This window comes from Hibiscus syriacus, unplaced genomic scaffold (assembly GCF_006381635.1).
Source record: "Hibiscus syriacus cultivar Baekdansim isolate YM2019G1 unplaced genomic scaffold, ASM638163v2 tig00110482_pilon, whole genome shotgun sequence".
In the NCBI taxonomy this organism is placed as follows: domain Eukaryota; kingdom Viridiplantae; phylum Streptophyta; class Magnoliopsida; order Malvales; family Malvaceae; genus Hibiscus; species Hibiscus syriacus.
Window position 1 is genome coordinate 4,645,657 of NW_024062758.1, and position 14,076 is coordinate 4,659,732.

General features: G+C 36.8%; 1 protein-coding gene and 1 pseudogene across 9 annotated transcripts; one reads left to right on the forward strand and one right to left on the reverse strand.

The window, feature by feature from the left end:
* The first annotated feature begins 1,778 nt into the window (after window positions 1-1,778).
* LOC120128805 lies at window positions 1,779-4,988 on the forward strand (annotated as a pseudogene).
* Window positions 4,989-6,483: 1,495 nt separating this feature from the next.
* Window positions 6,484-13,385, reverse strand: LOC120128797 (transcription factor bHLH81-like). 9 transcript variants are annotated; one of them, XR_005516662.1, is made up of 6 exons: window positions 12,700-13,383; window positions 12,358-12,501; window positions 12,214-12,279; window positions 7,612-7,680; window positions 7,150-7,534; window positions 6,484-6,927 (listed from the first exon to the last, which is right to left on the reverse strand). XR_005516662.1 is itself a non-coding variant. In XM_039146426.1 (5 exons), exons 1-5 carry the CDS (start codon window positions 13,156-13,158, stop codon window positions 7,409-7,411), a joined length of 777 nt encoding a protein of 258 aa, XP_039002357.1. In that variant the 5' UTR covers window positions 13,159-13,384; the 3' UTR covers window positions 7,080-7,408. The 9 variants fall into 9 exon arrangements, 5 of the variants coding, with proteins under 5 accessions (XP_039002357.1, XP_039002355.1, XP_039002359.1 ...); XR_005516661.1 differs by having other exon boundaries at window positions 6,486-6,927; window positions 7,150-7,447; window positions 12,700-13,384; XR_005516664.1 differs by lacking the exon at window positions 6,484-6,927 and adding an exon at window positions 8,689-8,732 and having other exon boundaries at window positions 7,430-7,447; window positions 12,700-13,380.
* Window positions 13,386-14,076: the final 691 nt, after the last annotated feature.

The window sequence follows — 14,076 nt, forward strand, 5'->3', positions numbered from 1 at the left end:
CAATCATTCATCCGCTGCTACATCTCTATCACATGCAATTTGTTGATCCCGTATACTTACTTGAAACTGTATCCAATGTGTATCAATATGAGTTTCCTCCCATTGGAAATGAAAGGGATCTTGATGAAGTTGTGATGAACCTACAATACGGTCAGATTTTGTACTACGACGCAAAAAAAAGGTCGTCCACGATCAACGAGGATTTACTGTGATGAGGATTTGGTCGAGCATCGGGAAAGAACCAGACAACCGAAGATATGCAGTATTTGTAGGAATCTTGGACATTCGAATAAAAAATGTCCTAATCAATCATGCCTTCATATCGATTAATTTATTTTAAACAAAGATATTTTTTATTTTTTTAAATATATCATCGAATTGAATATAATGTTAAAATTTGTTTAAATTATTAATTAAGTTTTAATTATTAACTTGTTTAAGCTATCCCTAAAAAAATATGATCTTTACCTCGAACCGAATATACCTATCAAGCCATATTAGCTTCTTCTTCATGTAGAAAACCAAGCTAGAACCATTTTGAACGCGATTTTTACCTCGCTTACTGTTTCGTATGTGCAGATATTACCTTGAATTGAAAGATAAGTTACAATATTACACCTCTAATCTTATAAATTACAAAAGTTTTCATATTAACCACCCAAAAAAACCCCTCGAATATGTCATAAGTTTTCAAAAGTTACAACATTTTCTTCATACATAAAACAAGCTTTGGAACCATTTTCAACACGGTTTTTAACTAGCTTACAATATCTCATAAGTCTCGATATTAGCCTCAACTCAAAAATAAATTCCAATACTACGACTCTAATCTTATAAAGTACAAAAATTTTGAGATTAATTACCCAAAAATACCCCTCGAACATACTTATAAGGACTTGTGATTTGGGCCGAAAAACTATATACCTCAAGTTTGTTATAACACGAGGTATGTTAATTACCACACACGATAAATTTCTCAGGGCGTTTCAATATCTCATGAAACACGAGGCCATTAATTAAAATATTAAATTATCAATAATTGAAATATTAAATTGTCATTCTTTGAAAAGTGTATCCACGTCGGAGGAAAATCATGCCTCTTATAACACAAGACATTTACTCGCATTTTTTAAGACGTAAAGTAATCTTATGTGAGTTTAGGATATTTTTCTAATAAATCTGGTTTTCGGTACTGTTAATATTTTTTTGGGGAAGTTTGTAAAGTAATAACGCCATGTTATTCATTATGTATGTCAATTAAATATTCGTTTAATATTGGTGAATTAAATACTCTTTTGATATCTAGCCTCGGAATAATTTCTACCTCCCTAATTCGGTTAATCGATTTAATCGAATTTTTCAAATTTCATTATTGGATTTTTTTCCATCAAACATTAACCGAATCAATTTTTTTCTAAAAATAATTTAACCGAACCGAATTAAATTCGGTTAACCGAATTAATCAAATTAACCGAAATTTATAAATAATATATATTATATATTAAATATTTTTGGTTTATCCGGTTAATTCGGTAAAAACTAGTTCAAAACACCTAAAGCTAAATAATACATATATATTAAATATTTAATAATTTCTGTTAATTCGATTAATTAACCGATTTCGAACCGAATTAATCGAAATTAAAATTTTAAAAAAACTATTAACTGTTAATCGATCGATTAACCGACCGAAATTTCAGTTCGGTCGGTCAATTCAGTTTTAACCGAACAGTAAACACCCTACCTATTTCCAACTCCAAAAACTTCTACCAGAGCTTATGGCAATGTCCAACTCCAATCTGGCTTCAGCTGAAACTCCACTTTTAAATGATGCAGTTAATGGCTGCGTTGATTTCAAAGGCCGCCCTGTCCGCCGCTCAATCTCCGGCTGTTGGAGGTCGGCTTCTTTCAACATTGCCGTCGAAGTTGCTGAGAGTTTTGCTTATTTTGGAATCGCTTCGAACCTCATAAGTTACTTGACGGGGCCACTGGGTCAGTCCACTGCCGCCTCCGCCGCACAAGTTAATGCCTGGACGGAAGCGTCGTTGCTTCTGCCACTCTTGGGTGCTTTCGTTGCCGACTCTTTTCTTGGCCGATACCGCACCATAATCCTTGCTTTCCTCGTTTACATCTTGGTAAATCATTTTCCCCTTTTATTCCAAATTCAAAACATAGAAAAAAAATGCATTAATTGTTTTTCATTCCAAATTTCAAACATAGAAAAAACCATTCAATGTTTTTTATTCCAAATTTAAAACATAGAAAAAACAATTAGAGTTTTAGCATGATAAAGGGACAGAGTTATGGGAGGGGATTTTGAATGTATATAAATTAAGTTTTTTAAAAAATAAAATAAAATTAGGTGAATTAAATCTTAATTTTCCATATTTTGAGTATAATTTTTTAATTGTTTAATTTTAAAATTAGATAAATTAAACAATTATCTTTTTATTAAATCGTTAACTGTAAAACAACGATGATATAGAGATGACAACAACAAAAATTCTGTTGAAAGATGATGTGGTGTGCCCACATGTCGCCATTTTATCTTATTGAAGAAAATATGAAATGCTCATAGGGGTTCCAACCAAAGAGCTTAGGAGTTAGGACGGAAGGACCATCACCTAACTATTAATTTAAACCCACGTGTGTTTTACTCTCGTTTTGTTTTAATATGTATTGGAGTTAACTACTCAATAATATAATTGAAGACTAAAGTAAATGTTATAATTAGGGGTGTAAATGTATAGAGCGTTCGGTGAATTATTTGTGAACCGTTCGTATAAAATTTGTTTATGTTCGTTTGTTAAGTTAAATAAATGAACATGAACAAAAAAATATTATGTTCATTTAATAAACGAATGAATAAGAACAGAGGTGCGTTCGATTCGTTTATGTTCACGAACAAACTCGTTTATGAACTCATTTATAAGCTCGTTTATGAGCTCATTTATAAGCTCGTTTATGAGCTTGTTTTCAAGCTCGTTTATGAGCTCGTTTATCAACTCGATCCTATATGTTCATGAACAAACTCGTTTAAGCACCAGTGACGTAATCCGTAAATAAAGATAACAAATCCAGGTGTAAATGTCATCCATTTATGGTTCTCTTAATACCAATTTAATACATGGATTTATATTTTATTTAAATTGGGAAGTAATAAGTAAATTTATAATTAGTACAAATTAAGATAACAGTTACAAATGTCAATGTCATGCACGTTTGGTGAAATTAAATATACTTGTAATCTTGTGAGAAATTCTTCATTAAAGTCTCAACGCCAAACTCCTACCAGAGCTTATGGCAATGTCCAACTCCAATCTGATCGCTGCCAAAACTCCACTTTTAGATGACAAAGTTAACCCTTTATTAGTTTCAAAGGCTGCCCTGTCCGCCGCTCAAACTCCGGCGGTTGGAGATCAGCTTCTTTCATCATTGTCGTTGAAGTTGCTGAGAGGTTTGCTTATTATGGAATCGCTTCGAACCTCACAACTTACTTGACGGGGCCACTGGGTCTGTCCACTGCCGCCGCCGCACAAGTTAACGCCTGGGCGGGAGCGTAGTCGCTTCTACCGCTCTTGGGTGCTTTCTTTGCAGACACTTTTCTTGGCCGATACCGTACCATCGTCTTCACTTCCCTCTTTTACATTTTGGTAAATCATTCTTCTCTTTTACAAGTGAACGTTTCATCGTAATTTCTCGTTTACCACTGATGCACTTGAGTTGGAATGATTTTATTTACTTACAGGGGCTCGGCTTGTTGACTCTCTTAGCCACTCTTCCATCTGTCACATTAAACACATCATCAGTGCATCAGTTTCGAGTGATACTAGTCTTCTCTCTGTATCTGATTGCAATTGCACAAGGTGGCTACAAGCCCTGCCTTCAAGCTTTTGGCGCAGACCAATTCGATGCACAAGACCCTGAGGAGTGCAAAGCCAAGAGTTCATTCTTTAACTGGTTGCTTTTTGGTATGTCTGCTGGTATCTTAATGACCCTTCTGGTTTTAAATTACATTCAAGAAAACCTCAGTTGGGTTCTTGGATTTGCAATACCTGGTATTGTGATGGCCTTTGGACTGCTTGTTTTTCTGCTCGGGACGACTTACAGGTTTAGTGTCAAAGGGGATGAAGTAAGCCCGTTTGTGGGGATCAGTCGTTTTTTGTTTTAGCTGTTTGGAATCGAAAAGACGGCAGAATGGAGCAGGGAGAAGCGTGTAGTATCAGAGAGGTTGAAGCAGCAAAGGCTGTTCTAAAGCTTGTGCCTATATGGGCTACAAGCTTGATCCATGCAGTTGTTCTTGCACAGTCGTCTACATTGTTTACCAGGCAAGGTGCTACAATGGACAGATCAATCACAACAGGATTGGAGATCCCTGCTGCCACTCTTCAATATTTCATAAGCATTTCAGTCCTCCTCTTAATTCCTATATACGATAGAATATTTGTTCCTTTAGCAAGATCCATCACCGGAAAACCAGCTGGAATCACAATGCTTCAAACAATTGGAACTGGGATTGCTCTATCTGCAATAGCAATGGTGATTGCTGCTTTAGTAGAGATGAAGAGGCTCAAAACGGCTAGGGAACATGGGTTGGTAGACAAGCCAGAGGTGACGGTTCCGATGAGCGTGTGGTGGCTGGTACCGCATTACTCGCTGTTTGGATTATCTGATGTGTTTGCCTTTGTTGGACTTCAAGAATTTTTTTTATCATCAGATGCCGAAAGAAATAAAAAGCATAGGTGTTGCAATCTTCCTGAGCGTCATTGGTGTTGGGAACTTGATAAGTAGCTTTCTGGTATCTGTTATTGAGAAAGTAAGTGGTGGGGATGGGGGAGATAGCTGGTTTGCAGATAACATGTATAAGGCACATCTTGATTACTTACTTCTATTGGCTGCTTGCTGCATTTACTACCCTAGGATTGGTTCTATACATATATTCTACAAGATCTTATACTTATACCAGGGCCAGGGGAGCTGAACTATAATTTTCTTCTGGGCCATGTTACTCGGATTGGGTTGAGAGTGTCGGATAAAGGGTTATGTTTGGATAAATACATATTTAAAGTGAATACATAAAATAAATAATAAAATGCAATGTGATAATAATTAATAACTTCCTTAATTTGAAAGGATCCATATTCTTTAAATAATAAAATGTAATGTGATAAAAATCAAACTTGTAATGGGATCCAATTCTAGAAATTTCAACAACAGATGCTGAGGTAGACTGCATGCATGAATATTGAATAGGTAACTCGAAAGGAGTACTACTTTAAGAGTTGATGCTGACTTTTAATATGAAATGAAAGAGCGAGGAATATTGCAGGATATAAACTCGAATGATCGTTGATTATTTTTGTGATGATGTCATTCAAGCTGCTTAGCATTCAATTACGAAGAAAACCGAGTTGGATCCTCGTACTGTTTTGTCAATCATAGAAGAACAAGAAACAACAAATAGAGCAAAGGCATCAAGAAAATACAAGTTGAGTGTGACAATCTTGAGATTGAGGAACTTTTCAAGGATGACACAAAAGCATCAAACCATTACGGCCGATTAACTATTGTCTATTGGTCTTGGTACTGAAACCACAGTATTTGGCGAATAGTGAAAATGTAGATGGCAAGGCGGTTGAAATTAAAGTCTGGCTGTGTGACTTTGATTGTTCTTAATATCCCTGAGAAGATGCATTGGAAAGGATTATGGTCGATTTTTACTTTTTATGGCAAAGTTGTTGATTTGTTCATTCCCAAGAAGAAAATCTATGGAAGATATAGGTTTATTTTTGTCCGATGTTCTAAAATGTCGGACGCTAAAAGAGCATTATATATCCAGGTTAGATGGATTGAGAATCTACAGCAACGGATCTATACGGCCTTGCGGAGAAGGGATATCACAAGAAATACACCGATGAGGCCGGAGGGAAATGCCGGAGCAAAAGAAGTTGAATACGGCGTTTATACTGGTTTTTAAGGACCATGAAACAATGTTGAAGGTGAAAACTGACAAGGCATCGGTGTTATATAGGAATGAAGAGAACTGAAAGGCTAATGAATGACCCAAGTGTAGCAGCAGGTATTTCGAATACTGTTATGATTAGCATGCCCATTGTAGCACCTTGCTTGGTAAACAATGTCGATGGCTGTGCCGAAAGAACTGCATAAATCAAGCTTACAGGCCTTAAAACGGCCTTTGCTTCAACTTCTCTGATGCTACACACCTTTCCCTGCCCCGTTGTACTTTCTGGAGCAAGCAAGGTTTTGCTAAAGAATCTAACACCACATTAGAAAATCCATATTGCTATATTAGAGACTTTCGTTACAGATTATATAATTAGGATCACAGATGACACCCTTAACACATAACTAATCGTATCATTTTCCACAGCTTGAAGGATGTTGTGCTTTAAGGCTTTATATATTAATCTTAACTAAAGAATTCTTTATTCAGGAAAAAAAAGTTACTTGAAATGCTTGGAACTTTCAGTTGAACGATATCCTTGAGATTTTTCCTCTGTAGCAAGAGCTGAAGAAGCACCCTAGAGTCGGAGAAGCACCGACATCCATGACCAGGCGTTAACTTGTTCAGCAGCGGTAGTTGTGGACTGCACCAGAGGCCCCGTCAAGTAAGTCATGAGGTTTGAGGAAATTTCATAGTAAGCTAACCTCTCAGCAACTTTACGGCGACGATGAAAGAAGCTGCTGATGTCCATCCACCAGAGTTTGAGGGGCGAACAAGGCGGCCAATGAAATCAAGGCAGGCATCCGCGTCAACAGTGTCATCTAAGAAGTTTGGAGTTGGGATAAAGCAGGACAGAACTGAACTCAACACCCCCAAATCCGACAAATCTCATAGATCAAAAGCATGGTATTATGTTTTGGCACTCGGGAACGCATACAAAGTCAAATCGGGTAACTTTTGACCTATAAAACAGATATTTGAAACCTAGAACATTGATCCTAACCCATAAAACAGATTCTTAAAATGTAAATAAAATTTTTCATTGAATACAACTCGTCTAGATATACAATAAGAATTATGGTAAACAAATATTTTAATTAAAAATTATAGATTTATATATAGCTATGTAGTTAATAAAAATATATTTTATAGTCTACGCTAATACTGTACAACTACAATCATACCAAGTGATGTTCGTGGCGCAGTATTAGGCTAGGCAAAGCATAGCAGAGGTCCTGATATGAACTCCATAGTTACTGTATCTTCAGAAGAAGCCACATCTCTGTATTGCATGCTGAAGAAGGCAACATCAGAAGTGGTAAATCCTGTAATTACAATGTTGGATCTACCCAGCCAACTTTATCAGAAAACAGCCGTAGTATACTTGAGCAAAACAGTTATGCAGCTGACAATTATGCTAAGCTCTAGGTAGCCAATCAATCTTTAGTTTTGCACGTGCATTTCGTTTGAAGTTCTGTGAGCCTGCAAAGGATCCAGGTTTCTCAGTAGGCAATCTTTCTTCTTTTACAGAAGCACCGGTCGTATACCGTGGTGTTGCCTCCTTTCTCACTTTCATACATACATATTACCAACTAGTCAGACAAATGGATAATTATTCTTTCCAGACAAATATAATAACTGAGTACCTGGATTTGCCTTCGAAGATATTTAACGTACTCTACTGCCTCTTCCAGCATGTCTGCAGTGTTGGTTTGCTGATGGAGCAAGAAAGAAAATTGCCAAGTTAAACAGTGTAAGATACAATTCCCAATATTCTTAGAAAGATGCATTCGTGTAACATTTAAATTTTAGAAAATTCGGATTTTTTTTTTACATTTCGGATGATTCAAGATAGACGGCAGTTTGCTTAAGCATGTATTGGTTGAGAAAGTAAAGCTTAATGTCAAGTCCCTTTTCTCATGCCTAAGGTGGGATAGTTTATAACTTTATTTAATGCCAAAGTTTTAACAAATCCAAAACCAAAACTCGTAAAATCTCAATCTACATGGTTGCAATTTGTCTTTAGCAGCCTCATCTTGTGACACCATACAACCTTGTCCATAATGCTAAGCTGGACGACCAATTGTCCTGAAAGCTTAACCTTATATTAAAAAGGCCCAACTATTATTTTGAAGCTTTAAAACGAAACACCACGTGCAAACAGATGAGTGATTAATAAGCTTGCACATAGACCCAACTGTAGAAGAAAGGTGAACAGTAATGAATACCTAGATGGCCAATAAAACACTAGGTGAAGAAATATCAAAGGAAAAAACGATTTTTAAGAGTCAAACTTAAGCTTTGATACCAACTATCAATTGGTTTGGTGGCATGAGACGTTAGACCTCTTAAACAATGTCAGAAGTCCAAATCCTAACGTTGTGAAGGGATTAAATTGTGTTAAAAGGGTCATCTTCATAATGGACGTCTACAATATCCGATCCGGATTAGATACCAGTTATTATAACAGAAAAAACTTGGAACGCCACTGATAAGATGTTAATGTTGGTAACCAAATATCCTAAAAGCTTAAGCTAATAGGAAAAGGCCTAAATATTTTATATTTAAGTTCTAACACGTATCATCTTCATCCTTGTCACAACTCATATATATTCATCTCACCAAAGATTCATAGAATGCAAATAACTAAATATCATTAGTTCTGAAAAATTACTGAAATTCCATCGGCCTTCATAAAAAAAGTTAAACTAATACGTGAATACCTCGTGGTTTAACATTAGAAGATTTTGCATGATATCATGTACACCTGCACGCAAATTTACAGGACAGCCAATAATATATTAAGCATTACATTTTTACTCAAATTAGAGTGTATAGATATAAAGTTTCATTGCACATTTCATATTGCTGATGCCTTATATGTTAAACAGGAATGGTAATTACAAAAAACTTTCCAGATAAATGATACGCTAAACAATAAAGATCGAACCGCAACAGATTAATGAATCCATATAACTTGTTATGTGTATTCAAAACCCTTTAAGCCCAGAAATGTTGGGAAATTCCTTTTGTTTTCTTATGAAGATTTGACACTACAGATTAGATAATGATAACCTTACATTTAATTACTTCATTTACGAATTTATAGTAACACAAATCTGTACAAGATTGGTCTCACACTCTAAATCTAAGACTGCAAATTAATATAGTGCTATTCTTCTGTTTTTGAACGAGTTCCGACACAACATCATCCACCTTATTTTTTTTTTTTATAGAAGTTGGAGGTCTCATTAAAAACTCCCTTCGTATTCGTCCACATACTAAGAAGTATGTTAACGAACATAGGAAGGAAGAAAATAGTACCTCATATTTCATTGAATAAAACGCCTCATTACATATGAAAACACGAAATACCCTCAAACGAGGATAAACACCATTATAAAAAACATAATCACCTAAAGCTCTCACCTTCTCGACCACAAAAATCAAGAGGCAATCACCCTATACATAAGATAAACCTCCATCAATAGGAAAACAACCCAACATTTAATGACATAACATATATAAAAACAACACCTAAAACCATTAAACCAAAAACATCCGCCTTTGAAGGGAACTCCACAAAAATACCAACATGTATCAAAATCACCAAATAAATCAGCTCAATAAATTATCTTTAATGAACCAAAACCACACTTCCTTCCCTTCAATCAATGTTTCCTTGCCACTTAATTCAGAACTCTTTTCTTTGTCTTGCATTTCTTCGCCACACGAATAGTTCTTAATTTCGCAGGGATAGGGGGCATCACTGGGGTATCTTCCTTTAATTGAAATGTGTCAGTAGATGAACCATGAGAAGTAATGAGACCCATCATAAGAGCATCTTCCGAGGCCCTGAGGCTAACACCAGCAGAATGATCAACTGATTTATTACCTAGATGCTCCACGATATTTAATTTTGAATGATCCACAGCCTCCATTGTGTACAACCCCAATTTGTTACTCGGTTTCTCATCGCTTTTGACACTCTTTATGAGTGAAACCTTTTCTAAGCGGGGATCTTCAATTGCAACATCTTCGACGGGGCAATTTAAACCTGGGGATGACACTGACGATCCTGACAGAGAATTCTCCAATGTTGCCCCGAGAAAACAATTCAGATCTGGAGAATCATCGACTTCCTCAGGGATCCAAGAGTTTGGTTTGAAAGAAGGCTCAACTTCATGCATCATGATTTCAAAAGAATTAGAACCGACCTTCAAACTCAAGGACTCATCAATCCTCACTTTAGTCTCTATGAGGATTTGAAGTTTTGCACGATCAAAAGATGAAGGAAACTGAGAGCTTTCATCAGTTGATACTAATTTGCCCCACCTAGCCGCAATGTTCTTGAAAGTACCCCAATTCCACGAGTGAAAAGGAATCCCTTCGCAAACTACCCATACTTGACGGCATTCTACCACTAGACTCTCCAACCAAACTTCAACTCTAGAAAACAACCCTGCAAGAGTCTCTGATTGTTCATTCTTAACCCTTCTCAACGTATCAGAATCCTCGAATATCATGAGAACTACATTCCCAACAGCTCTCATTAACGAAAAACCGTTGAGTCCTTTGTCTTGCATTTGGCTAGCAAGATAACCGATTTTGGTATAGTTCTTGCACCACCCTATTAGGCAGTTATCCAAAACTTGAAGTTTAGCTTCGCCAACAACACCATTTATTGTATAGAGATTATTTCTTGTAACATTTTCTCTCTCGGGCTTTAGGTGGACAACTGGCGAAGACTTTCTCCAAAAAGAATGTCTTGTGTTGTATTTAGAAAAAAAGACTCCAATTTTACTACCATCAATGCGAGCGCCATTCATCTTTGAGATCGCTCTCCGGGCTTCTCCAATTGTAGTAAAGCGAATGAAACCGAAACGTACCCCCTTTGAATTTCTTTTAGTTGGAATGAAGGCGTCAATAACCTGACCATATGGGCAAAATAACGATCCAAACCACTTCCAATGGATATTATCTGGTAAATTATCAATGTATAACGTAAAGCAGCCAGTTCTAAACCCATTGTTGATTCTTGGATAATCTTTCTTCCTCCAGTAGTTAAAAACGAGAGAATCCTGAGGAAGGATTTCCGCCTCAGAAATCTGCGCAATGACCCCTTCCACACTCCTTGCTTCAACCAACAAATCATCCCTATTCTTGTTTGTCATCAACACCATCCTCTCATATTCTTCTGCTGCCACTGTACTACTCAGCTTCTTCCTCGCCTCCTCTGATTTATGCACAGTCTTTGTCTGCTACCCATCTCTCTAATTTTGATGCTCCGCTTCAGTTACCTTCGACAGTATAGAATCCACCCGTTTCGTCTTAATATTTGGTTTTTTCAAAGGATTTACGTTCTCCTTTTCCTCTATCTCGGACTGAAGACTATTCTTAGTCTGGCGAGCTGAGGTTTCAGCCCGTTTCTCTGTTCTTCATCGCGATTCTTGAACGTCATTTTGAATGCAGAGGCTTCCGAACTGTTTAATTTTGAACCAAAAAAACCAGAGATAAAAAGGATTATGACAACGTGCGTGAAAACCCAGAACCAGCAACAGCGTTATGAAAATAGAGCTCTTGAACAATGACGGAATTTTTGCACAGTAAAAGTCCGGTGAACGGCAGTGGGTGTTCACAGTTTAACACTTGGGTTTTTGTCACGAGCTTCCGGCGTGCACAGCTGGAACGAACTTTGAAGACTGCTGATGGAAAAATCGGCGAAGAAAGACATTTAGATTTGCCCCGATTGAAGGGGAATCAATCAAAATAAACCAGGAAAAAGTAAACTCTATGGATAGACGATGATCCTTAAGAAAAAAGGCATCAAAAGGAGGTCGATGTGTGGCGGAGTCACCCATATTCTCTCTCTCCCTCTACCCCTGGAATTTTGAAATTTGAAATCTCCTAGGTTAGAGAGAAGTTGGAGCTTCTCTCACTTACTTTTTTCAAGCGTATTTTTTCAACATCATCCACCATATTGAACTAGCTCCCTAATAAAAAAAACTTTAGCGAATTAAACATATAAACCTGGGATGTATGTACAAGATACGGAGCAAGAGATATAAAAAATAAATGCCATTCTGCCTAAATTACCTAATATAAATTGTTGTATAGTTGTTCTTTGATCTTATTTATCTCTTCCAGCCAGTGAGACAAAACAATGCATTTGGCATCAAACTTCATTAGGATGATACACTACTATAGGTTAGAATCAAGATTAAAATTGATATCAAGAAGCAGCCTACCTTACTCATGTTGGGTAGAAGCTCCTGAAGCTTTCTGATGCGGTCACTAATCCTTGCTCTCCGAACCTAACGAAAAGAGCAATAAATGATTAGAGCTCAACATAAACACCATTTTACATCCCATCAATAAATGGATACACTTACCCTCTCTGCAATACTTCTGGGATGAGTAGCGAAACCGCGCTTGGCGCGAACCCTGCAAGCCACCGAAACCTCCAAAAGTTTCTCCATATCTACATCTAAAAGATTAGATATCCCACCCGAAATTTGATCACTTGGCTCTCTTTTCTAACCAAAAATAGAAGGAAAAAGTAAAGGTATTGTAAATGCAATAACAACAACAACAAACTCTAAAAATTGGAATTCAACCATATAGAATTTTGCTCAAAATAGCAAATTTATACTCCCCCTTTTGGCTAGACGGACATGGCTACTAATTGGTCAGCTTTGAAAACAGACCAACAAAAAGTAAAAGTTATCAAAAACCTTATCTCTTAGTCTTGCCAAGTGGGAGTGAAACTTTGTTGGTGGGAATTGCGTATCGAGCTCATTTTCCCTTTTACTCGAGGGAGAAACATCCATAGTTGGCGATAAATAGTCGTAATTTGCAGCAACTGTAAAGCTAGACAAGTAAGCATCGGAAGCATTATTCCCGAGGAAATCAGCTGGAGAACTGTTCTGTCTTTGAAAACCAGACGATTCAAATAACCCAGCTGGATCATCCGAGTTATGAAAAGACAATGGTTTTCGAATTGTAGGTATGGCCGATGAATTCCCCGTGAGTAGCTGAGTCAAGCACTGGTTAGGTTTTAATGGGTCTTCTTCGTCTTCCTCGAGAAGAGCTTCCAACCAGGTGGCTGGCGCTGAGCGGAAGCGGGCGAGTCCACCTCTACTCCCTTCACCACCACCGCTAGAGCTGCTACTTCCGGCAGACGTCGGCTTCATCTGCTTCTCTGTTCAGTTCGAAGGACTTAGCTTCGTGAACCTATAAACAAAAACACCTTTACTCTTTGGTTTCGTTCCTCTCAATCAGCTTTCTCTTTTCTATGTGGATATGAACTAAAACATAATAAAGTTTCCATATTTTTTGGGGAAAAAATCATACCGTTGGATTAGCACCAGATGCTTTGAAGAAGAAAAACGGTAATTAAGCCCGTTCTATTAGAAAAGGAAACATGTAAGGCCAGAAACTGCAACGTCATCATTTTCTTTCTGACTTCCCTTCACCCTAACCTCTGGAAAGTACAGATGTATAGTCTGTTTTAGATGTGTATGTTTCTCGTGACTATCACGGGCCAATGAAAATTCAATGTAGTGCGCACGTGGTTACACCGTTTTAATAATTACGTGGTAGGTTAGTGTTACTAGATTTGGCACATTTGAAGTCGGGTTCGAAGGTCGGTGTAGTTCACCGATTACCGACCATTGATATGGTAATGATTCTTCTTAGTTGTCACATTCATTTTTAAATGAGTTAACTACAATAATGATCCCATAACTATTAAGATATTTTCATTTTCCTTACTAGCTTTTAAAATTTACAATATAATCATTGAGTTTTTAAGTTTTATTATTATAATCAAGTTTACATGACACGTTAAAATCTATTTTAATTTTTTTCTAAAAAACTTTTATCTTCCAAAACTTACTTCTTTCAAGTGCTAGTCTTCATTTAGATTAATCAAGTTGTCATTAATTGACATTCTTTCGATTATCGTCATCAACTAAATAAATACCCATTATATGTAAGAGTTTCATCATCTTCTCACAACTATCGAACCATTCATCACCATTATTTCATTTAAATCTTAAGCACAACCAACATTTTCTTATCTTCATAACCAAACCAACCAAAACTCGAAT

What these genes read in the sequence shown, in the direction of transcription:
- LOC120128797 (XM_039146424.1), bottom strand. Translation starts at nt 13,158, where the DNA reads ATGAAGCCGACGTCTGCCGGAAGTAGCAGCTCTAGCGGTGGTGGTGAA. An exon ending in CCAGAAGTATTGCAGAGAGG is followed by an intron (nt 12,280 to 12,357) that starts GTAAGTGTATCC and finishes TCTTTTCGTTAG; the next exon opens with GTTCGGAGAGCAAGGATTAG. An exon ending in TTCTACCCAACATGAGTAAG is followed by an intron (nt 7,681 to 12,213) that starts GTAGGCTGCTTC and finishes TTGCTCCATCAG; the next exon opens with CAAACCAACACTGCAGACAT.